Genomic DNA, 24,279 nt, shown 5'->3' with positions numbered 1-24,279 from the left:
TTTAATACTGATTTTTTTTAGAAAGCTTTTTCAAATGTCTTTTTGACCGTTCAGCACTCAAGTGGATGCTTTGAGTTCATCTTTTTTACTCAACACTGATCTTGCTTTACATTTTGCTGTAGCTTAAATGCATACTTGACGCATCAAAAACGTACACCAATGAGGATGACAGCATCTTTTCTTGAAGATTGATTTGTACAATACAATCTTTCGAACTAGCCTCAATGATGAATACAATAAATAAATGTAAATAGGTTGATAACATTTTTAATATGGGTATTGTTGTCGTCCTTTCACATGTTTTTTTTTTTTTGTTTTTTTTGTCCTGCATCGGGTGCAAAGAGTGGAATGACAACAAATGTGTGCATCAGAGCAGAAGGAAAGGAATTTTAGGAGCAGTGTGAGGACAGAGTCTTTGCTGGTGAAGTAAGATTCATCCGTGGAAATGGGAGAGGCCATGAGGTAGTACTGGGTGGAAGAATTGAAATCCTGTTGTCGAAAGATTGAAACGACCGATTTAAGGAGTTGGTAAGAAAGGTGTGAAAGAAGTTTAGATTTATGGAGGAAAGAAAGGGTTTAATGAAGAACATACATGACATGTAGGGGCAGGGCATAAATGAGAAGAGGGAGCAGAGGGAGCAAGACCAGAATAGGACTTGTTAAATATTTGCAAGGCCACCAACCTGTCTACAGTGAGCAAGAAGCAGACCCTAAGATGTGATGTGAGATTCCAGTGACATGGAATGCCTTGCATTCCAGGGCCTCAAGAGGGACAATATGGGAAGCCGTTGTACCAGTCCACAGTGGGGGACCATTTTCTATAAAACTGGATAAAGGCATTGCACACTTGTATTCAGAGGAAGGACTTGAACCTTTCGAGAATTTTAAGACAGTGGCCTGTTTTGGAGGCTTGCTCTTGGAGATGTGATCTGCTCAAGAAAGGTTTCAGCTGATAGGCCCATAAGCTCCAGAGGCTAACCACAGAAATAAAACAAAAAAAACAACAACAATTGAGGCTATGCCTGCTGTTCCTTGAGGAGAGAAAAGGTGAGAATGCATCTTTCTTACTCTCAGACTTGTTCCAGGTAGATCGGCCCAGTTGCTTCTTTTGTCCAAACTGGCAGAGAGGGATATCGCAGCAGCCTGCCTGCTTGATGAGTGTGAATCTATCCTGCAGAGTCAGAGTGGAGTCATTTGCCACATGATACAATGTATTCAGAAAATAACCGACTAGAAGTAATCCAGTGGAAGGCAGGATTGGTCCCACAGCATTACCTTGAGGAACAGTGGACTTTTAAGGTACAGCATGTAAAGTATTCTCAGGTAGTCAGCCTTGGGGAATCCTGGCTGATAGTTTAGAGATTGTGGCAGGGTACCCGACAATTTAATGCAAGTGTGAATCTCTTGTTTGTGATTTAGGATTTCAGGGCATCAACCTATTTCTGACACAGAAGAAGCAGTATGTCCCAAGGTAGAATGATCTGGGCAGAAGCCAAACTGATGATCGGAGATAAAAGAATTGAAAGAAAAGATGGTTCTTGAGGTCTCCTGAAATTGTCAATTCCAGCACTCTGCTTTTATGTGGGAAGAAGGCTGGCTGATTGGTCTGATTGGTCTGATCAGTGTTGGCACCATTCTTATAAACTAGAGTATTGTTGCTGATTTGTTTTTCCCATGATGCAAGCATGCAACGGCCCTCAGAAAATGACCTGGAAAGAGCAGAGAAACGAGGCAATCAAATGGGTTTTAAATATTAGTGCACTGATGCCGTCAGGGCCAGTGATGTTGAAGTCGCGAGGGGAGGAATTTCTTCACCTTGGCAAGAGGAAAGTTCTTGATGCTTTTGGATATTTTCAACGAGGAGGTATAGGATACAAGAAGAGTGGGAATAAAGACCTTGGTTTTTTCTGCAAAGACACAAAAGGTGCTCTTCGCATGAGCAGTGTTCATTGTGATACAATCCTTCAAGCGAGAAGGAACAGAAGAGCATGTGCAGTACTTTCTGCATAAGAAACACCATACCTGCAGCGGTTTGTTTTGTAGCATGATGCAAATACAATTAATTACAGGTAGGCTTGGCAATGTCTGCCGAACCAGGGAGGGGTGGGCGTAGGGGATGGGAAGTGTGGGAATGCCTTTCAATTCCAAATTTTGTATTTTGTTTTTATTCCAAATTTCTTCCATCATTCCCCTTTTGCATTTGTTTGTCTGTTCAGCAGTGGCATGTTGAGTCCCCCCCCCCCACCCCAAAACTTTCACAGATTCAATCTGATACATTTTAAAGCTGTGTCGTGATTTGGCAAACCCGTTTGGTATGCTTCTCCGCGGTCTGTTTGTGCAACAACAATGAGCTGTTACTCTTTTGATCTCACAAAATGATTGCATTGCTTGATCACCTTACCATATTTTCCATTGATCCTGTATTTACAGTGATCTGTAACTTTGAGTCCATTAGCAGTGTGTGCGTGCGTGCGTGCGTGCGTGCGTGCGTGCGTGCGTGTGGGCGTGCACTCTTACATTTGACAGCAACAGGGTAATCCAATTCAGGTACTTGTAATTTAAACCTTTTCTTGGAGAACCGACAACCAGCAATGGATAACTGAAATGGAGCAATTAAGGTCCCCCTTCTTATTACAGTATCTGAGGCTTGTCATGGAGCTGCCACACAGGCAGACATACAACACAAGACTGTTAGATGAGCAAACACAGCCATTGAGCTTTTGGGGGAAGTGTCTTCACTTCTTGGGGCACTCTGGGTACCAGTGATGTCACAATGGTGCCGCCTTTCTCACCGCACTCAGCAGGACATTTCCTAAGGAGCAATTTCTTCCTCCCCACGGATTCTAGCCTTTGAGGGTTTTCCGTGTTCTCTCCTTTTAAATGCTCAGTGCCAAGCAAGGAAGCAGCACGTACCATTTTTGAAGTCTTTGGTATGACTCAGCTGGGGTTTGAACCGCCGACCTCCGAGATTCGGAGCTGACGCTCTAACCATGACACCACCAAGTCTGGTGATTAACATGCCAATTTTGCTGTTATTAACATTCCTGCAAGTTCAATTAAATTACAGTATTTAAAAGCAATTCTGAATGCCTGCAAAATACTGTAATAGTGACATAAATGATGGATAAAATGGATGGTCATGGTCTTGTTTTAACAAGATGGATGGTCATTGTTTTACCTTGCCAATGGGGATTAGCTGATACTTGCACAAGTTATAACCACTGGACCTTGTGATCTCAAGTGAACTTAGCCTCCCTTCCTCCTCCTCCCTTTTCCAAATCTGGCACTCCGATTGTTTGCGTCTATTATAAGCAGATGGCTCATAAAGACAGTCATGCTTTCACATTTGTAAACTGATTTTTGGTTTATAACAGTAAATTATTTAAATACTGTACTATAAACAGGGGTTCACCTAACTGGTACACAGGTACTCATGCACGGAAAATAAATAAATAAGTGTGTACTTCAAAGATGCTCCGAAAGCTCAAAAGCATACGAGAGCACAACAGAAGATGTTGATAGGTTTTCTCAGCGAGTGGAGGTGAGATTCCTCCATGATAATTCTGATATACAGTACTGTAGTGTTATTTCAAAATTTAAGTGCACAAAATTAAGTTTGAAATGATAACATTATAATTTATCAGTTGTATTATAACTTGTAAGCTAAAAATAAGTAGATCCAAGGAGAACATGTGAGCAAAGAGGAAGAAGAGGAGGTTTTCTCAGCTCATGTGGGTAAGATTGTTCCGTCAAAATTCTGATAATTGATACACTGCGATTTCAAAATTAATTTTATGAATGATAACATTGTAGTTTACAAGTTATATTGTAGGTTTATAACTTATAAGATGAAAAAAGTGATCCAAGGAGAACACGTGAGCAAGGAGGAAAAAGAAGAGGTTCAGGAGCATCCGGAACGAAAAAAAAGAGCGGCTTGTGAGTGTCTCGTCTTAAGCGGATGTTCTGAGAGAGTGCTCACAGAGGAGTGAGATGCATTCTAAGCTGAGAGGCGTTTTAAAAGTCGGAGTGGCGCTTGGGAAAGTAAACGAGCACGATTGAAGCTGACATTTTTTTTTTCGTGAGTACCAAACCATTTCTGCTGGTACTCATTGGAGAACCATATAAAAAATAATTGTGTGAACCCTTGACTATAAAGTCTTAAAATGTTGACTGAATAACCTTCATGTATCATTTTACTTCCAGATTCCAAGACATTGAGCTACGAGGAAGTTCTAAACCAGTCAAGCCCTACAAACAGCACGGTTTACTGCGGAGGCATTACACATGGATTGACAGGTAAGGTGTCATCTGCATCACAGTTGCTGCCCCTTCCAATTTTCCTCCAACAGCCCCATTGCAGATGCACAACATGCTGGACTGCATTCAGCAAAAGGCTGCTTTGAATTTTACTCCAGCTTTGAGGAAGTGAAATTTGAGATGGAGAGATCGATCCAAGAGATACAGTAGAGTTTAATAGTCTGAGTCCACTTAAATCGGTTCCAAGTTTGCTCCTTCCACAATATAAACAGCAATGTTTCTTGTCTTCAAGATATTTATTCATAATCTTTCATTAATAATAGTTATTAAGGACTGAAACTTGTCCTATCAGAATAAATGAAGGGTTAATACATTGGAGGGAGAGAGGTAAAATTTATGGGAACAGTCTGCTTCTGCTCACGAGTGCATTATAAAACTGTTTGGAAAAGATCTACTCAAACATAATCCTTGAACTAATTGAATCAATGCCAATATCGCAAGGCAGTTGCCAAAGCAAAAGGAGGTCACACTCATTTTTGAATACTAGAAGTACCCGCTCCCTACGGGAGCCGTCAAGGGGGTCATGTTGTATTTATGCCTATTTTTTTCCAAGGGGGTCCCAGTATTACACACCCAAAAATGGTTGCGATTGGTTCAGCATTTTTGCGGTACCTGGGAACAGACAGATGGACAGACGGTGAATTATAGTAAGAAGATTGCTGCGGACCTGGGGTTTGAGGCTTGCTTGGGCGTACCTTCCGAACGCCCGGTCCTGAGGCTGCCGGGCACAATTAACTCCGCGCACCAGCAGGTTGCGGAGCAACACTGAACGCCGATTGGCACTGCCAGTCCTGGCAGGGTTACACTACTGCGCATCATACCTTACCTGTGGACAGCCGAACCAAACAGGGGGGGGGGTGTTCGTGCCCTCAGTGCACACCCGGATTACTGCCGAGTGATACAGTGAGTGTGCGCTGGCTATCAACAGCGAATTAGTGGGGCTGAACTTCCCGGCTAACTAATGTGCGGACCACGCTGGACCAATGAAGGAAAAGGTGAAACTAGCTGGGTGCATTTATAACATAAGCAATTTTATTTATAAGGGCGAGGAAAAGTAATTACCAGCACCCGCTTAAATCATATACAAGTTGAGGCCGGACTTCTGGTGGGGTCTAGGGGTGGGGGGGGGAGTATTGACCTGCACGTTAATAATGGTAATAATAATTGTATCCTTCAGAGTTCATGGGAACCCATAGTAAGTGCTTTTAGTTTCACAGTGTAATGATTTATTTTGTTATCACATCTAACTTGATAAATTTGCTGTTGGACTCAGACTGCTGTACCCCACTGTATGTTGCTGAACATTAACCTTGTCTGGAATTGTTGATCAAATGGATGATGAATTGTCTGCACATCTTATTTTAAGTTGCCTCATTTTATCCATTTTTAAAGCTCTTCTTGTTTCTACATCTAACTCTCTCCCTCTCCCTCTCTCTCCCTCTCCCTCCCCCTCCCTCTCCCTCCCTCTCCCTCCCTCTCCCTCCCTCTCCCTCCCTCTCCCTCCCTCTCCCTCCCTCTCCCTCCCTCTCTCTCCCTCTCTCTCCCTCTCTCTCCCTCTCCCTCCCTCTCCCTCCCTCTCTCTCTCTCCCTCTCCCTCCCTCTCTCTCCCTCTCCCTCCCTCTCTCTCCCTCTCTCTCCCTCTCTCTCCCTCTCCCTCCCTCTCTCTCCCTCTCTCTCCCTCTCTCTCCCTCTCTCTCCCTCTCTCTCCCTCTCCCTCCCTCTCCCTCCCTCTCCCTCCCTCTCCCTCCCTCTCTCTCCCTCTCTCTCACTATCTCTCACTATCTCTCACTATCTCTCACTATCTCTCACTATCTCTCACTATCTCTCCCTCTCTCTCCCTCTCTCTCTCTCCCTCTCTCTCCCTCTCTCTCCCTCTCTCTCCCTCTCTCTCCCTCTCTCTCCCTCTCTCTCCCTCTCTCTCCCTCTCTCTCCCTCTCTCTCCCTCTCTCTCCCTCTCTCTCCCTCTCCCTCTCTCAGAGCAATTGATGCGATCTGCCTTTTCCTCTTTTGGGCAAATTTTGGAAATTCGTATTTTTCCAGACAAGGGATATGCATTCATAAGGTGAGTTTTTTTTTTTTTTTTTTTTTTGTTTTTTTTCATTTAATTCACTTTTATCTGAAAGTTTTTTTTTTAAAAAATTATACACACATATTTTTTGTGTGTGTGAAGTGAAATGTCCCTGTTTTGAAAATAACCTCCATGGAGGTTTACTCAAATATATACTTGTCTGGTTTACTCAAAATGGTTTCAAGCTTTGTGGGTAAAATAAATTAAGTTTCTCTTTACTGATGCAGAATTTAAAAGAAAGAAATAACATTCAGGGTTCTCCCCATAATTTGAAGACACTGGCAACTATCAGTTTTTTTTTCCTTACAGCATTTGTAATAAGTGATCCATGGTGAAGTATATATTTTTAGCCGCATCTCGTGTAGCGAACGTGGCTCGAAGAGAACTCCGCGTTGTTGTTGTTGTTGTTGTTGTTGTTGTTGTTGTTGTTGTTGTTCTTCTTCTTCTTCTGGTGAAGACAAAACCTTTAGGACTCGGCTCTTTTATATACAGGATCCGGATCTCCTTAAATACGAAACACCTGTACACATCCTTGCATTGAGGGTTCCTTTTGAGAGCGTCTATCATCAACTTTTAAATATATTCGGACATTTGCTTTAAAGTTTCGAAAAGTTCACGTTATTATTATAATAATAATAATAATAATAATAATAATAACAACACACCTGCTGTGCCACTTTTTAAAAAGTGCGTTATTTGTAATTTTTATTTTTCGTGTATATGCCTTTACTCTTCTTTAGTAAGTTATTCTTGACTTCCCAGGAGTTTGGGACGCCATTTCTCAGAACAGATTAATTCATCAGTTAAAGCTGCAAAATAAATGGAACATAATTACTAAATTTATTTCCACCCTCAAACCGGCTGTTGTTGTTGTTTAATGTAACATAATTACTCCAAGACAAATCTTTAACTTGCGTTGGATTAAATGTTTTTTTTTCACATTATTCAGTCCAACAGCAAAACAAACGTTATTACTTAAAAAAAAAAGAAGTTAAATATCAATCCTGCTGCATTAGATTGCATGGCAATGTGTATGCCGTACGCAAATCATTCACACAAGTTAGAGTAAACTGGGATTTAATATTTCCTGCATTATGATATTTCAAGTAACCAACAGAGTTAAAAAATTTGTCCCAGGCTTTGTACTACCATCACCATGATTATATTTTCTGCACTCCTGCCTGATGTTTTGATTATTGATTTAAAATCTTCTTACCTCATGATTTTGACGTTTTTTAAATATTAAAAAAAAAAATTAAATACAACACCACCTTTCCTTACATTTTTGTTTAAAGTTTACCATTTTGCTCTATCACAATCAGATGAGGTTCCTGGTGTCAAATGAATAAATTATTTACTGCTCTTGTTGCAGGTTTGTGGTTTTTTTTTTCTCTCTATAAGGGTGCTTCAAATTAGAACTGGACTTTTGTTTTATATTTTTAACTCGACTTGTATCTACAATTACAAAAATGGTACACTCATTTTTGTTCCCTTCAGAGCAAGAGCTTTCATGTACCTTCTTTATCCCCATGCTTTTTGGAAAAAAAAAAAAACAATCAGGAAGATATTGTGAGACTCTCTCCGTCCCGCTGTCTCCTCCAAAACGATTGTGAAGAAAAATTCACCAAACTTGGTAGTTATGATCACCACATGGCAAGAAGGTGCGAGAGCAGTATCATTTTTGGCCCTGCCCCCCCCCCCCCCGGGATAGGGTCAAAATGTGAAATACCGAAAAATTCAATTTTGAGCTCATAAAAAAAAAACTAAATTTTGTACATGGAATCAAAATTGAGACAAATGAAATATGTCACAATTTTTTTTTGGGGGGGGGGGATTTGACCCCTGGTTCATGCCCAAGGGTGTGGACTTTGGGTCACAGTGATCAAAATGGGGGAAAAACATTTTAAACTTAAAATTAGATGTTGGGTCATTCCTGGTGGAACTTTTTGCCATCTTTCAACTTTAGGTGGGAAACATGGGGAATTTCGATGGTATGCCATCAACTTTGCTCTAGTTTTATATGTGATGTACGTCATCAATGCAAGTCATTCTTAATAGGCTCATTCAAAAAATTCTTCCCCCCCCCCCCCCCCGAGGTGATCTTTGACACGAATATGCTTGATAGCCAATCCTCTAAATTTCAACAGGTTTGAAGCTTTCGTTCTTCTACTTCTTGCGTATGGCAGTTTGGCTGCCGTGTAGCTATCATTTTGTTGAGGCGCGACTATGCCACTGATGCTATGCCCCGATACCAGTACACTGGTACTCATTTCGTGACCTCGGAAGGGTGACAGGCTGAGTCAATCCCACCTGGTATTAATTCAGCAGTCAACGGGGCTCAAACTCAGGACCCTAAGATCCCAAGCCAGCCACTCTCACCACTAAGCCAACACCAGGCTTATATGCTTCTGTTGACCAAGCAGGAAGCAGTTCTTAGTTATCCACAGTTCCACCCTCTTACCTTACTTGCCTTCATCTTTAGTTTGAACATGTGCATTAAAGTTTTAAATGCATGATTACAAGTAATGTATACCAACATTCTTCAAGACAAATACCCCTTGTTTATTTAAATACTGTACATGCTTTGCTCTACATTTTATCAACAAAAATCAGTCAAATTTGAAGTCCCCTCATATTTTGTTGGACTGATCTCTTGCCTTGCCCTCGCACATTCATAAATGATGACTTTCACCTGCTGGCCTTTGCTTCTTCAAAATCTGGGGAGAATTCTGATTCTTTGGCAAATGTAGCCAGATATGGTGTTAATCCCTAATCCATTTCAACTTGGAATTCTTTAAAATGAAGAACGAGGGGCAACTTTTGCTTTCCTTTACACTTCAATGTGTCCTCCTTATGCTTGGTAATGTAAAGATGTCGTTCGAGCTTTTCACCATTACTCGGGCGGCCGATCACCTTTTGCGTTACCCTGGCTCATATGGATTTCTATGCATTTCATTTGCATCCTTTGGTTAATGTCATCTCCGTCTTCAGGAATGCCTTTCCTCCAATATTGAATTTTTACAGGAGGGACCGAGCTCTTGGAATCTGGTGTTTGAGTACAATACAGTCTGACTTAGGCAAGGGGGAGGGGAGATAAGGTAACCAAATTTTATTGTTCCTATCTTCAGTACAGTCCCTTTTGATATGAATTTGTTGTGCATAAGTGTAGATCGCTGCCATAATAATATGAACATGGTGTTTGCAAGGCGTTTTGAAACGTCCGTGATTCCAACAATTCGATTTTGCAAAATCAATGAGTGCCACCTCTTTACTGACTTGGTAAATTGTTGTTCGAGGCCGTGTGTGTGTGTGTGTGTGTGTGTGTGTGTGTGTGTGTGTGTGTGTGTGTGTGTGTGTGTGTGTGTGTGTGTGTGTGTGTGTGTGTGTGTGTTTTAATATTTTTTTGCGATGATACTGTCTTTCTTTGTTTGTTTGTCTGTTTTCAGAATAACTGGACAAAGAGGGTAGTTGTAATCGCCAAATTTGATATAGAGCTTCACATCGTGAATGTTTCAGACCAGTTCAACTTGGAACTCACAAGGAAAAAATATATAATTAAAATTAGTCCAGGATTATATTGACTTGCACCACAGCTATGTGACAGCAGAGGTTAGTGTCCTCTGGGGTGGTATTGCGCAAAGAGAAAACGATGGCGTGAGTCAGTACTTCCATTGAGTGCATTCGAGTTATTTGTATTTCTTTCTTTCTTTCTTTCTTTTTGCAGTTGTTGTTATGGATGAAAGATTTTGCTTCTCAAAAGTGAATCTATTGGGTCTTATTGTACTATATATGGTACCAAGTGTGTTCGATCACCATCTCCATCATCTCTATCACCATCATATCTATCATGTACCATGCAGAGCGTTGATAATGCTGAAGCAGTTACTCGGATTCAATCCTGGTCGTGTCACCTCGCCTACTCAGGAAGTGAGATCAGAAATTTATAGTTTTGTTTCGGGTACCGATGATAGCTCACCTGCTCTTCGTGAAGGATACTGTGGGATCTTCATTGTCCACTAACTAATGCGGTAGTTTAGCATCCATCCTCGGGACGGCACACACGTTGAATCGCCCTACCTGTGAAATACCAGGATGACAGTTTATAAGCGGAGTTGAGGTTCAAACTCTGGGAGGATTGTTCTGTGCAGTCAGTTCCAGCTAGCCGCATGCCCACTGTTCCCCATATCATTATCCTTGAATCGCTCAATTTTTACAACGCGGAATCTCAAAAACCGCTTGGCCTTCCAAGATGTTCTTGCATCATAGTAATGGACCTTCACTGATGTTGTACACCATGTATTTGTTTTGTGTCCATGTCCTCCTTTTTTCGGATTGTGACCTAATGAACAAAAAATACATTTTTGATCATAACTTGAATAATTTTCTTCCGATTTTTCATGACTGAGTTTTATGGATATATTGCAGATAGGAAAACATTTTCATACTTTCCACTCTATCCCTAAATGTTGAAGGTCAAGGTCATTCGGGGTCCGAAAAAAAAAATTGGCCATCATTGCATCGCGGCCAAGGGTAAGCCAGGGGAGGCCTCCCCTTGGCGATCGCTTTTGGATTGCAGATCTCATTATTATTATTACCTCTTGTTAATAAAAAGTTGTGGACATTTGTTTTGTTTGGAGCCACTGGAAAAAAGTTGTGGACAGGTTGTGTGACGAGGAAGAATTGATTCGATTTTGGTGAAGATCCGGTTCCAAGTGATCCTTCAATGTTGAGAGATGGGGCCGAAAACAATATGTGGAATGATATTTCAAACCGTTGTGGTTGAGGTGGTTCGATGACAAGAACAAGCCGATTCGATTTTGGTTAAAGTCCAGATGCAGATCCTTCCTATCGGTGGGATATAAAATGTAAACTGTTGAACCTGGCGGAGGTGTGTGCTCTTCCGAGTGCCATTCTAGTTGTTATTATTATTATTATTATTCGTGCCAAGACTGTCCTTATATCCTGTCTGCCTAATTGTCGGCAGAATATCTGGATAACGAGGCTCGAATATCTGGCTCGAATCGCCAAATTTGGCATTGAGCTTCATATGATGAATGTCTCGGTCGAATTGAACTTTGGGCTCACAAGCAAAAATATGTAATGAAAATTACTCAAGGATGGCATTTCCTTACCACCTGGTTACGCAAATGTGTAGGTCAGTGCCCTCTGGGGCGGAATTGCACCAAGATGTAACGACAGCATGAGCCAGCACCTCCCTCGCGTACATTCTTGCAACCATTGCTTAAAGACAGCTGTTCACCACCATGTCAGTTTCATCTCCCATCCATACCCATGATCCTTTGCACTCTCATTAACCCTCCCCAAACCCGACATGTTTCCAGGTTGTCAGGTTTTCCCCCTGCTCTCTCACCCTCTTGGATTTTGTTTTTTGTTCCATTTCTGCTTCTGCCCCCTACCTCTCCTGTCCACCCAATTTCCACTGTTATTTTTGTTCTGTTATCTCCTCGTTCATTCTCTCTTCAAACTCCTTCACGAACCTCGACTTTTGATACTTATAGTGCTGTGGGATCAAATCTGTTTTCTTTCCCGAAGCCCTTTGGTGCGTGGCTCGCCTGATCTCCTTTTGTACGTGTATGACGACACTCAAAAAAACAAAAATTGTTTTTTTTTTTGCTATGCAAGTTTGAGACGATAATCTCGCTCACAAATGACGTTACCATATCTGGTTTAAATTGTGTTGCAGTGTATTATACCATGCATTATTATGCCATGATGAGGACAATTGAAATTATCAATGTACGGTCGCGTGAAATAGAAAAACGTGAAATCTGATGAAGGACTGCATTGGGAGTTTGAGCCTGTCATCCGGAAACAATTGTTCAGTTTGGAACATGTCTCGTAGCTCTTTGCCCAGTTTGCATCTTGCACCTTGCTCTTTTGTGCCTGTTGCTGCTGCTTTTAGTTTTTTTTTATTGTAATTTTTATCATTTCCTTTGGGTCCAGGTTTTTCACGGGTTCTTTTTATCTCACCTTTTCGAGGGGTGTTCAAATTATTATGGCAGAGATTTCTGTTGTAATGGAATGCTTGCATTGCCAGGATTGAGTAGAACGAACGTTGCAGTCTTCATCCAGCGCAACAGCCATTGTCATTCATTTGTGGTGGAAAAACAAAAACCTACCTGCTGTTTCTCATTGGGTCTTTTGCACTCATTATTTAAGAGTGTGGGTGTTGTTGATTTGTTGAGGGGGGGGCATTGTTTGTAGTTCTCTAAGGGACATGGAAAATGAGCCTCAATTTGTTTTGTGTCTGCAGGTTTTCAAACCACGAGAGCGCCGCAAACGCTATTGTGAGGATAAACGGAACAACTGTTGACGGTTATTCGGTGAAATGTTTTTGGGGCAAAGAATCATCAGAAACTACAAATTCCTTCCAACAGGTGAGATTCCCTTTGGTTCATTTCGGTTAAAGGGATTATTATTTATATTATTATTATGATGATGATTATTATTAACCTCCGCCATCGAAGATGGACGGAGGTTACTGTTTTCACCCGTCTGTTTGTTTGTGAACAGTATTACGGAAAAAGTCCTCGACGGATTTCGACGAAACTTGGTGGGGGATTAGGTATGGTCCAAGGACCATGCCATTAGATTTTGGACTTGGTCCAAAGTCCAATATGGCCGCTATGGTGGCCATTTTGAAAAAAATGTTTGAATTTTTTTTTTTTGCATTTCCACATGTTTTAAGTGATTTCCAACCAAAAAAAAATTGTTAGAGAAAAAAAACTTGGAAAATTTTGCAACTTTTTTTTCAACAAAATTTCGATTTTTTTTTTTTGCATTTCTACATGTTATAAGTGATTTCCAACAAAGAAACATGCCGAAATTATAATTGCGGCTGATTTTGGAACTTCAGGTGGATATACCCACGTAAAATCAATTTCTGTCTCAAGGAATCTAGTTATGATGAATGAATTGAGTATGTAAAAGTTAAAAGTAAAAGGGAAAGTTGCAAACTATAACTGTGAGCACTGTTGACGTCAAATTGAATGAATAGGATATCAGGTTCACTTGAGTGACCTAGCAGTATTGGCGGCAGAGGTTATGCACTCTACCGAGTGCTCCCCCTCTAGTTATTATTGGTATGCCTGGTGTTTGCTTAATGGTGAGGTTGGTGTGCTTGGGATCTTAGGATCCTGAGTTCAAATCCCCCTCGGCTGTTGAATTAATACCTGGTGGGGTTGACTCTGCCTGTCATTCTTCCTAGGTCGGCAAAATGAGTGCCAGCTTGCTGATATCCTGTGTCGGAGTGGCGATCTGTCCAGGATTGTACCCAATAGCCAAGGCGACTGCTAAGGCAGCACCAACGCTCTGCACAGAGTATGGTCCCAATGGATGGATGGACGGATTATATTAGTGATTATTCTACATTGGAGAATGAACCGATTTAAATCGACCGATATTTAATGGAAAAGTGATTTTCTGTTCATTAATTTTGTCAAGCCACACTTGCCAATCGTCGCTTAAATTGTGCACTGTATTTCAATTTTATGATATAATAGCATGGGCGCCCATCATTTTTGGGCAAAGCCGAGTCCCGACTCCCCTGCCTCCCTTGATTAGTGGAGGTTGACTTTGGGGCTTCCCACTCTCTGGGCACGTGTACAGTGCAAAAATGCAAGTTATCTCCACAACTGATGTGTAATACCCTCTGCCATCACCACCGGGTGGTGCTACATGATACACATTCACAAAGATAATTTTCGTTGATATTCCCTCCTGAACCTCCCCCATGATTACAGATGAAACCAAGTAGCCCATGTTCACCATAAGGTCATGTTCACCACCAGAAAGGAGGTGGACGAAAACTATAGGACCACCGACCTGTTGGCAATGGCGAAGTGATCGGCCCATAGACTCAGCTTCATTGCTAGAGAAGGCCTTGGCTTCCACAGTGTCAAGCTGAGCAAAGTGTGAGGCAGGGGTGCCAGCCCAGAGGAGAGAGAAGTACTCCATAAATCTGTGGAAGAAAGCTTTGCTCGTGGCTAGGAGTTCAGGTGTGCCAAAAAAGGATTCTGCATGACAGAGGATTCCCAGACTGGATTTGGGGGCCAACTTTAACATATGGTTTGCCCAAGAAAGATCATGGCTGAGAGTGAGACAGAAGAGTTTTAATGACTGAACTTCTTCGAGGGGGTTGTTGAGTTCCTGATCACAGTGTCGAAAAAAGCCCGATTTTTCGATTTCTTCCAGTGACGTCCCACTGTGAGCTCACCTTGATCCAAATGGCGGCTTTACATCAAGAAACAGCGTATTTCTAGCTCGGATTCTGATCCTGATTCCACCGTCATTCGCAACTCTGAAGGTTCTCAGTATGTTGAAACTGATCAGTGGGATTTTGAAGAAACAATTGGAGAGAAAATTAGTGATGGAAACGCTTTCAGGGGGAATTGTGGAACCATATCATTCTAGCCTTATGCAAGCAATTCAGACAAAGATGGTGGAAGTGGTGGTGAAGATGAAAATGCTGGTCGAGTGTTCACAACAAATTGGGAGATTTTGTTTTTCTGTTCAATTGACGTTTTGCAAGGGATTTTGTGTTAATTGATAAATTGGTTATACGACTCGAGCAGAAATATTCGACAGCCGACACCGCCCAGGCACACTCGGAAACCACGGACAAAATGGGCGACGAATACTTTGTTCCACTGTCGCAGGCTGACCAGGTGTCTTGTATGTTACGAGATCGTCCCGTTTCATACTTTCCCCTGACGTCATTTGTGTGTCTGTGTGTGTCTGTGTCTGTGGTCATGCTGTGCTGTTGTGCTGTGTCCATGCCATGTTGATGGCCTGCCCCATTGGAGGGGAGAGGGGTGGTTATGGGTGATGGTTGATGGGGGGTTGTGGAGGAGGGTGAGGGATGGTGGTGTGTATTGTGACGGTGATGGTTGATTGAGTGTCGGGTGATGGTTGATGGGGGATTGTGGAGGAGGGTGAGGGATGGTGGTGTGTATTGTGAGGGTGATGGTTGATGGTTTGTGGGGGGATGGTGAAAGGGGTGGGGGTGTGGGATAGTGGGAGTCGTGGTCGAGGGGGAGAAGTGTGCGATGTTGGTGGGTATTGTGGGGGGGGGGGACCCTGAAAATTTCATTGTCTTTGGTCAAATGTTCTTGGAGGATTTGATGATGATGCATGCATACTTTTTCTCCACTGTAAATAGATGTTAGTTCATTTGATTTGAAGAAATTTGTGTTGATAATAAATAATTATTTTTCAGGTGTTCTTGTGGTAACTGTCGGGCAATGGCAACCAGTGTTTGATTCACCGCTCAAATCGCCCGTGTACATGTGCCGGAAGCTGGGTGGAGATGGTGTTAGTTTCGAGCGATGGCTGTTTCTTCTGCTTGATCGTGTGGAGGGCATTCTCTCTCAATTGTGGCGGATAACCACAATATCTAACCATCTCTGTTGTTTCATAACAGTGCTCTGTAAAATGTTCCGAGCACAAAAGCGAACATTTTATCGGCCCGATCCACACGCTGATATTTCGGACAAACCTTGTCCAATTTCGGGCAAGCTTGGGGTGTTTCGGCCATTGTAGCATGAAACCATCTCGGTTTGCATTACTACACAAGCAACAAGGACGCATCGTCTCGGCCTGCTTGTGGAAAATTGAAAATTATTCGCTGTTTGAGTTAAATCGTATCGCGGTGTAACCCGGAGACAGCACAGATATGGCAGTGGACTTCCTGGTGCGATGTCAGTGTTAAGTGTGGTGATGAAGAAGAAGAAGAAGAAGATTTTGACTTGTCATCGCAAAATTGCCAGCTTTATTAATCGCAAAAAGCCACATCATATCTGTTTTGTAGATTAAAATGGGATAGATTACACTGGGGAACAAATTTTTTCTTATTATCTGTTGCACGAGATTTTTCAACTTGTTCTATGTATTTTTTCAACGCTGATTTCAAATCTGAAATCGGTTTTCCTCTACATGCTCTTGTTTTCATGCAATTTTAAACTTGTGATTTTTGCAAAAAAGGACACCCATTGCTATTTGAACTAGTGGTGCGATTTCGGACTTTAGTGGAAATATACGATGCCTAAACTGCTAAATAACTATAGACCGTATTCGTTTTGCTGCTAACGATTTGCTCACGATTTGTTTGACATCAATTTTCTATATCTTTATTGATATTTATTTATCTTTATTGATATATATATATATATATATATATATATATATATATATATATATATATATATATATATTCTTTAACTTTATGTTTTTCTTTGTTTCAAATCTGATCATGGCTTCTTCAATAAGACATAAATGTGTAAATAATCCTGATGCATTCTGTTATGTATGTGGCTGCTACACACTACTTCGTCAAAAGCGCAATATAACATCGTTTGTAAGGCTTGCCTATAAAGCCTATTTTGATGTTCCCCTTGGTGACCAAGACAAGAAATGGGCTCCTCATATTGTATGTCATTGTGAGGAAATGCTTCGTGATTGGACAAAAGGAAAACGAAAGGGTTTGCCTTTTGGAGTTCCCAGGGTTTGGCGAGAACCCAAGGACCACGTAACTGACTTATTTTTGCCTGGTCAACACAAAGGGTGTCGGCAAGAAAAACCAGCAAATGATCTCCTATCCCTGTATTCCCTCAGCAATTCGACCTACTCCACACTCTGAGGAACTCCCCGTTCCAGTCTTTAATGGTTTTGTCTTATCTGAAGATGAAGGCAGTGAACATGATCAGCAAGAGCACGAGGGTCGTGATGACGGGCTTCAAGAAATGGTTTCAGAATCCAAAGCCTCCTCATCTGATACCAAACAGTCATCAGCCCCTCAGCAGTTTAGCTAACCGGAATTGATTGACTAGGGAAGAGCGCTACCAAGGGCGATGGGACAAAAATATGATGGCAGATTACTGCTGGAGCATCAAACGAGATTGCCCTGTGGAAGTCCACAAATGCAAGAGCTACAAGCGCAAATTCTTGCCTGAATAGGACCTATTTGAACTTTGCATTCCATCCTTATCAATTGTTCTGAATCACCTATCGTCTTTATGTCGAAATACATGTTAATTTAAATTTGCTTTTAATTCAAATTGTAACTTACCAAATAAATGTTGAATAGCAAAATATGTTTAATATAAATTTGCTTTTAATACAAATTGTAACTTACCTAATAAATGTTGATAATGGTGGATTGCAAAAAATCTAGAGCTTACAGAGAGAAACTAACTTCAGATTTGAATTCAGCACACTCAAATTAGGTAAGATCAAGTGCTGGTATCAATGCAACAAAAACTTTGTTACCCAGTGTTTGCATTGAGGTACTCTGAGCGTTTGGGTTCCCCTTTAAGCCTACGTGCGTTGGTTTCTGCCATCCTTCCCTCAAAACCCTTTCGGATCGATTGATAATCCTTCCGGGATAACCTTATCGATGTGGTCATGTGTGGTCTAAGTAGGAGCGTTGGTGTTGTCGGAACTGGAAATATTTCATTCCGGTGAAGGAATTTAATTTTGAGCCACAGTTTAGAATTTCCTCATCACCAATGTTGGTTCGAATTTACATTTTGTGGTACGAAAATAAAACTTCTGTTTGTTGTGGATCCGATATTGCAAATACAATTTTTACTCTCACTGTTTGTTGCAGTTCACAACGATGAGCTACCCACCACCCCCACCACAGCCACAACCTCAACCGACTCCGACAGCAGCGGCGCCATGGACACAGTGGGGGACGTGGTATGGAGGCAGCCAACCATACGGTCACTATTTCAATAACAGCTGGTCAGTTCCACAATACAATGTCTATGGGCAAGCATGGAGCCAACCAGGATACACCCTTGAGTGAGTACAGCGCTCTAACGACTTTGTCTTTGGTAATAGTTAACCAGTAATGGTGATGGGGACCTTTTTGCGTCTGTGCGTGTTTGTCTCTCACCATGTGCAGGCAGCCTGCAGCAGTGACTGCAGCCCCTGCTTGGTTAGGAAATCCGGCGGCGACACCCTTCACCTACAGAGCACCCCCATCCCATACCCAGAGCCCTGGTGTGATCTCGAGCCAAGCCACCTTTGGAATGGCTACTTTTCAAAACCCATAGAAAATGTCTGCAATTCTCTTCCTCCATCATATCAACTCAGAATATATGACTCTATCTTTCATCTGCACCCACAAACACATGCTGCTCACCCCACTCGTCTTTCTTGGCTTGATCTGTCAAGATATTTGGAAAGAACAATCATAATAAAAACCCCCCATGTTTTTTTGACCAAGGTGTAATAGGATGACGCTTTCTTGTAATTCAGGCTAAAATTTCGTGTTCGAGGACTGAATGTTTTATACAGAACACACCGCGAGTCAGGCATGTGCATGCTCCAAGGGTCCTTTGGGACGAAGCACGAAGAAACGGGGCACGGATAAATCTTTTACTTCCGGATTAAAGCTAATTTGTCAGGAAGTTTTCCACTGTTGGAAAGCAGCAGCAAATTTTCAACAGTGTCGTGAGAAAAATCGATAGCGTTATTTAATTAAAAAAAAAGTTTATAAATTGTTCGCACCGGTGGTTTTATAAGCCCAAACGATTGTATAACAATAACTGATCCTTCGATTATTTTAAATAATTTCCAAACTTGTGAAGCCTCTCTTCCTGACTGCTGCTAATGTCATATTTACAGTGGATGCAGGTGCTCGTTAATTTTTCTCTCGTCCTACAGTCTCTCTTTTTTATTATTTTTTTTTTTGCAGTTGTCACCGAAGTGTGTGGAAAAAATAAATAAATAATAATTTTATTCCGTTACCCAAGGTGAAAAGCATTTTCCACAAACCAAAAAGTACGGGGCGTAAATTGTACTTCTCTACACGCAAGCAGTTGATAGGGCTTTGTTCGGGTAACATCGGTGGTATACTTTCAGAAGTGAAGGTGTCTCACGGCTTATGATTTGTCTGCATGCATATCTTACGTCTTGATTTTTTTTTTCCCAAAGTGAGTGGGGTGGGGTGGCAGTATGATGACGTGAGGTGTCGAATCGGGGAATGGTTCAAATGTTCGAGACGATGTGGGTGGTGGGAGAGTTGTATAAATGTTAAGTACAATAACCTGGATTTTGACCTTTTACAAGTTTTCAGACCAACGCTGGCAACTCGATTGCTGCTTTTGACATTCTTCAATGCTTCCCCAAAAAAATTTTAAGGCCACGAACGAAAGTGACAGAGGAGTAATTGTAAATTTGGACGGTCCTATATCCGTAACCGTCTGGTCGATCGTTGATGTACAAAGGCGGAAAATGTTTGATATGAAAGGTCTGCATTTTTTTTTCTTTTTTGAGCTTTAAAGAACTGTGTAAAAAAAAAATAATAATAATAATAATTAAAAAACATCGAATAGTACATCAAAGGAAGCCTTAAAATGTATATTTTCTTACTGTTTCCTTTTGTGCTGTTGTTTTTACCAGTTGAATTTCTTTAAAGTTCAGAATTTGCTTTTGTAAATCATCTGCCTGTGTTCCTGACAGCAAAAAAAAAAGAAAGAAGAAGAAGTGATTAACGTTCGAATGTATTTGGTGTTTGCATGATTTTGAGCATGGACGTCGTTCTAACCATTGTTCAGGGATTAAACCGAAAAAGGCAAAGAAAACTTAATAGCTGATCCATTTGCAGGATGAAAAGTGTACATAAAATTACTTGCCAAATGTTTTCCTTTACATCGTGGTCATTATTTGAAGAGTAATTGTAGGTTTTATTTTAATTTTGGCGTTTTCATTCGGTGCATTTGAATTTCTAACTTTATCTACATGTATATTTCAGATTGAGGTACAAGGAAGCATGAGGTAAGGGAGCTTAACTAGAACGGCACTCAGTAGAGAGCATACCTCCACCAAATGAACAGTTTACATTTCCTATCCCACTGATAGGCTGGATCTGCATCCGGACCTTGAACTAAAATCGAATCGGCTTGTTCTTGCTACCGACCCAACTCACCCACCGAGTTTTGTCTGAATCTGTCTAACTTTTTGAGATATGTTTTTGGTCTCTCTCGATGGTGAATAATCACTTCAAAAAAATTTTTTTTTTGAAAAGATCGTATCCAGATCTTCACTGAAATCGAATCCATTCGGCCTTGTCACACACCCGACCTACCCACCAAATTTCATCCAAATCCATCCACAACTTTTTGAGATCTTGCACACAAACAAATAGACAGGGGTGAAAAAAGAACCTCTGTCCCACCTTAGGTGGCAGAGGTAATAAACAAAATAAAAGGTAACAAACTTGCATTGGGACAGTTGTATCGAACAAGAAAGGAAATTAAGTAAAGGGAGGAGAGACAGCGACCTGTAAGTAAGCGTTGAGTTTATGGCAATGATGAGATGGTGTTTCATCACCAACTTTTGAACCCCGAGAGGGAAAAGTGGAAATGAACAGCCTCAGGAAGGGATTCCATGGGAGGGAGGGAGAGGGAGAGAAAGAGGGGGGAAAAAAGGAAGAACTAGAGTTGATGTGCAATAAGCCTGTAATTTGGGAGTTTAACCAGGTGGGGGTTACTGGAAGAACATGTGCATCCCCAAGGGCTGAGACCAGATGGCATATGACTGGAGGAGAAGCAGTATAAATGGTGCTTTCAACCTGTCTGCGATGTGAAAGCAACAGGCCTTGTTTTCCAGCCGCATTGTGGTGGTTCAAGCCCACAGCAGAGAGCGGTACTCCATAAAATTTCAGACGGTCCGGTCGGCTGTGTAATTCCATTTCATTTTTTTTTTAAACAATGTCCTGGAACAATGGAGGATGCTGAGCCTGCTGCTGATTTTGACGGTTAGATTTGCTCGAGCGCCAGCACAGGCTAGTGGCTGCTGATAAGGTCGAGAAGGTAGGGTGAGAGACAACCTTGTCCAATGGCTCGATAGGTGGGCTAGTTTGATCTGTCTAGAGTGACAACATGAGAGATTTTTCCAGGATTTTTTTTGGAGGCATATAAAAAAAATCATGGACAAGCTGCATATGTCTGTAGAAGACGAAAGAAGGGTGGACTCTTTAATGTCCAGCATGTTCTGCTGGTTGCTCTTGAAGGTCAAATGTCACCCAAATTGTTACTCATCAAGTCCACCCTTCCTTCCCTTGAACCCCCTCCCCCCATTTCCACAGAATACTTTTGTGACTCGCCAATTTTCACTTTCTCCGACCATCTTTCTCAATATAAGTAGCTCCCTCCTTCCTCGCCACCCCCAAGTTGAGTTCCTTTAGACATAGAGGCTGAAAACAAATTTATCCTCCCAATTCACTTTGTCAGCTTCTGGAATGACTTTTGCTCCAGAGAAATAAACTCTGAATCCAAAATTACAATGCGGTGTGATCAAGTTCGACATCTCCTGTTTTTCTCGGTGTTGTTCCTTTTGTGACTCAGAGCCAGCAGCATGTTTTCCTTATTCAAGAGACTTGTGCAACCATGTTCTGTGCGGAGTGCAGGATAAAATCATTTCTACATCGGACAATTAAGATGCTGATGTCAGATGGGATATTTATTTACTTTTCAGTCATATCTCGACTTTGCGTGGTTGATCAAATCTTGTCAAAATTGTCCTTGATCCTCTAAAATACAACTGGTGTCCAGTGAGTGACAATTATGCACATGGGCAAGAAGGTCAGCTTGGGTTGTGTTTTTCTGCATCGTAGCAATAACCGAGAAAATTAGAGACTTCATAGAACACGATACCCCACGCTGCGTTCAGGTATATATTTCAATTTTAATTAAATAGTGATTTAAAAGATCGGTTCAAAAAAATAATAATAATCCTGAACTTTCACGCTATTTGAGCAGTCTTGTATATCACCCTTGTACTCTGTAATGAGACGATGTTGAGTCGCAGTTTAGGAGATGGAAGCTTCATTGATCGCCATAGGATGCAGCGGCAATCATCATGCATAGCCATGTTGGCAGGCTCTTCTTCACCCTGATGGTGTACCCTCTCATGGCACACCCTCTAATGCTACCTATCGATATAAAGCATGTTTCTTGGAAGTATTATGAAGGCGATCAGTGTTCTAGTGTTCAAGTGTGTAATTCAATTTAAATGAAGGTTTAAAGGCGTATTAATTAATTACTGGTTTTAACAGCATTTTACATCATCCCATCTACTAAAATGTTACACGAGATCTTCATGCCTGTTGTATGCGTCCATTATGATGCCGTTAAAAACAGTAAGTTTCCTGTTTGGAATGATCTTCAATTATGTTTAGTTGCCAGGCAGACAGAGTGAAATATTATCTCACTCCTCTGCGCGTGTGCGATCGGGCCGAATTCGGAGCCAATGTGCAGTAACACGGCAAACTTGTCTTTTTCTGTTCATGTTCCGATTCGTGTTAAAAATATAACATTCGGTTAAGATAAGATGTTCCTCGATCATAAATTGATCGGACGGACATGAACCAATTGCTAACATCGCTTTTCGCTTCTTGCGCGTGGGGTAATAAACCCTGGTGTTGCTTTAACGGCTAAGGTGGCTGGCTTAAGATATTAGAGTCTTGAGTTTTGAGCCCCCTGTCGTGCAGTTCAATAACACCAGGTGGGTTGATTCAGCCTGTCGTCCTTCCGACTTTGGAAAAATGAGTACACCAGCTTACTGGTCAGGGGGCACTGCATCAGGGGCACAGCCGTGCTCTCAGTAATCATGCAACCAGCAGCTTGTGCTCTCTTGGATTTAAATCAGGACTCTGCTGGCCAGCGAACTGTTGTGATGGTTGGATCTGGCAGTGCCATCCATAAATACAGGTCTTGTGAGAAGTGGGTGCTTGTCAAAATGTGCAACAACAATATCCAAAATGTCCCAACAGTACATTTTGCCTGTCAGGTTATTCTGTACAATGACAGTCAAGTTTTACAATCATAACAGGCAGCCTCATATACTGGATCCACCACCAAACGAGACGGATGCTACATTGTTCTTGTGGTGTGTAGGGTGTTAGGTTACTGCTAAACCATAGTTCTTCCATCACTCGAAAACGGGAGACATCGACTCTCATCAGATGAATGGATGTTCCTCTGGGATCCGAGATTACCGTGCTGTCGGCACCATGCCAATCCGACTGGTTTGTGTTCTGGGGTGAGAAGAGGGTGTCATCGGTCTCCTGCAGCACAAAGCCACTTCCAGACGTTTGGTGTGGTTAACTTCCAAGGGCGAGTCCATTCATGCTGCAACGCTGTACTCGCAGCAAAAGGAACTTTTTGCCATCTTTCAACTTTGCTTTAAGAGGGGGGGGGAAGCATGGGGATTTGTGATGATGCATCATCGACTTTGCTTTAGTTAGTTACGCCCTGGTGTTAGTCTGGGATGCGAGACTGTTGGCTGGCTGTCTGTGTGTCCGCGTCTACGTTACGTATTGTCACTTTTAAAATGGTTTTCTCTGCATCGTGCATCCACTTGTCCGCTGGATTCGAAACTTCAAACATGGGAGCGACTCCCCGTGGTGAATATCTTATTGCTAACACTGATGTCATTGGTCACATGGTATGGCAGTCAAATTGGATTTAATAGAGGGGGGGTGGAAATCAGATATCATTTTCTCCAAAACCACTCAACAGAAAAAAATTTAACTTGGTATGTCATCAACTCCCCATGGGGTGTACAGGGTGATTGGTTGAATCGAAATCCTTATCCGAAAAACGTCAAACACCATGTGTCTGATGCTTGACCCGATGTGAGTGAAGAATTAAATTTGACGTTCATAACCCGTGCCAAGAAACCATGTGACGTAATAGGGTGCACAAATACGGGTGATGTGTAGACCATCATAGTAACGCGTTCATTGAACGATGGTATTTTTGTTCAGGATGAACGCATGACGACGAGGCAAGATTATGCGCTCCGAGTGCCGATTGTTTGTTTTAAAATGGGAATATTTAATATCCAGGAAATGAAAGTAAATC

At 41.7% G+C, this 24,279-nt stretch overlaps 1 protein-coding gene across 2 annotated transcripts in view; it reads left to right on the top strand.

Annotated features, from left to right (window-relative positions):
* Positions 1-20,054, top strand: part of TIAL1 (TIA1 cytotoxic granule associated RNA binding protein like 1) — a 47,443-nt gene extending 27,389 nt beyond the window's left edge. Inside the window, exons 9-13 of one of the 2 annotated variants that reach the window (XM_085876952.1) lie at positions 4,204-4,296; positions 6,295-6,379; positions 12,660-12,783; positions 18,048-18,208; positions 18,312-20,054. In XM_085876952.1, the coding sequence (XP_085733078.1) occupies positions 4,204-4,296; positions 6,295-6,379; positions 12,660-12,783; positions 18,048-18,208; positions 18,312-18,462 (614 nt within the window). In that variant the 3' untranslated portion in view covers positions 18,463-20,054. Of the gene's footprint in view, positions 1-4,203; positions 4,297-6,294; positions 6,380-12,659; positions 12,784-18,011; positions 18,209-18,311 lie in introns of both variants that reach the window. The other variant, XM_085876944.1, reaches the window with a different exon arrangement.
* The last annotated feature ends 4,225 nt before the right edge of the window (positions 20,055-24,279 follow it).

Source organism: Eptatretus burgeri, chromosome 1 (genome assembly GCF_056783735.1).
Source record: "Eptatretus burgeri isolate ZD-2024b chromosome 1, Ebu_testis_v1, whole genome shotgun sequence".
Classification (NCBI taxonomy): domain Eukaryota; kingdom Metazoa; phylum Chordata; class Myxini; order Myxiniformes; family Myxinidae; genus Eptatretus; species Eptatretus burgeri.
Note: the sequence above shows the minus strand (reverse complement) of the source record. Positions and strands in the feature narration are given on the sequence as shown.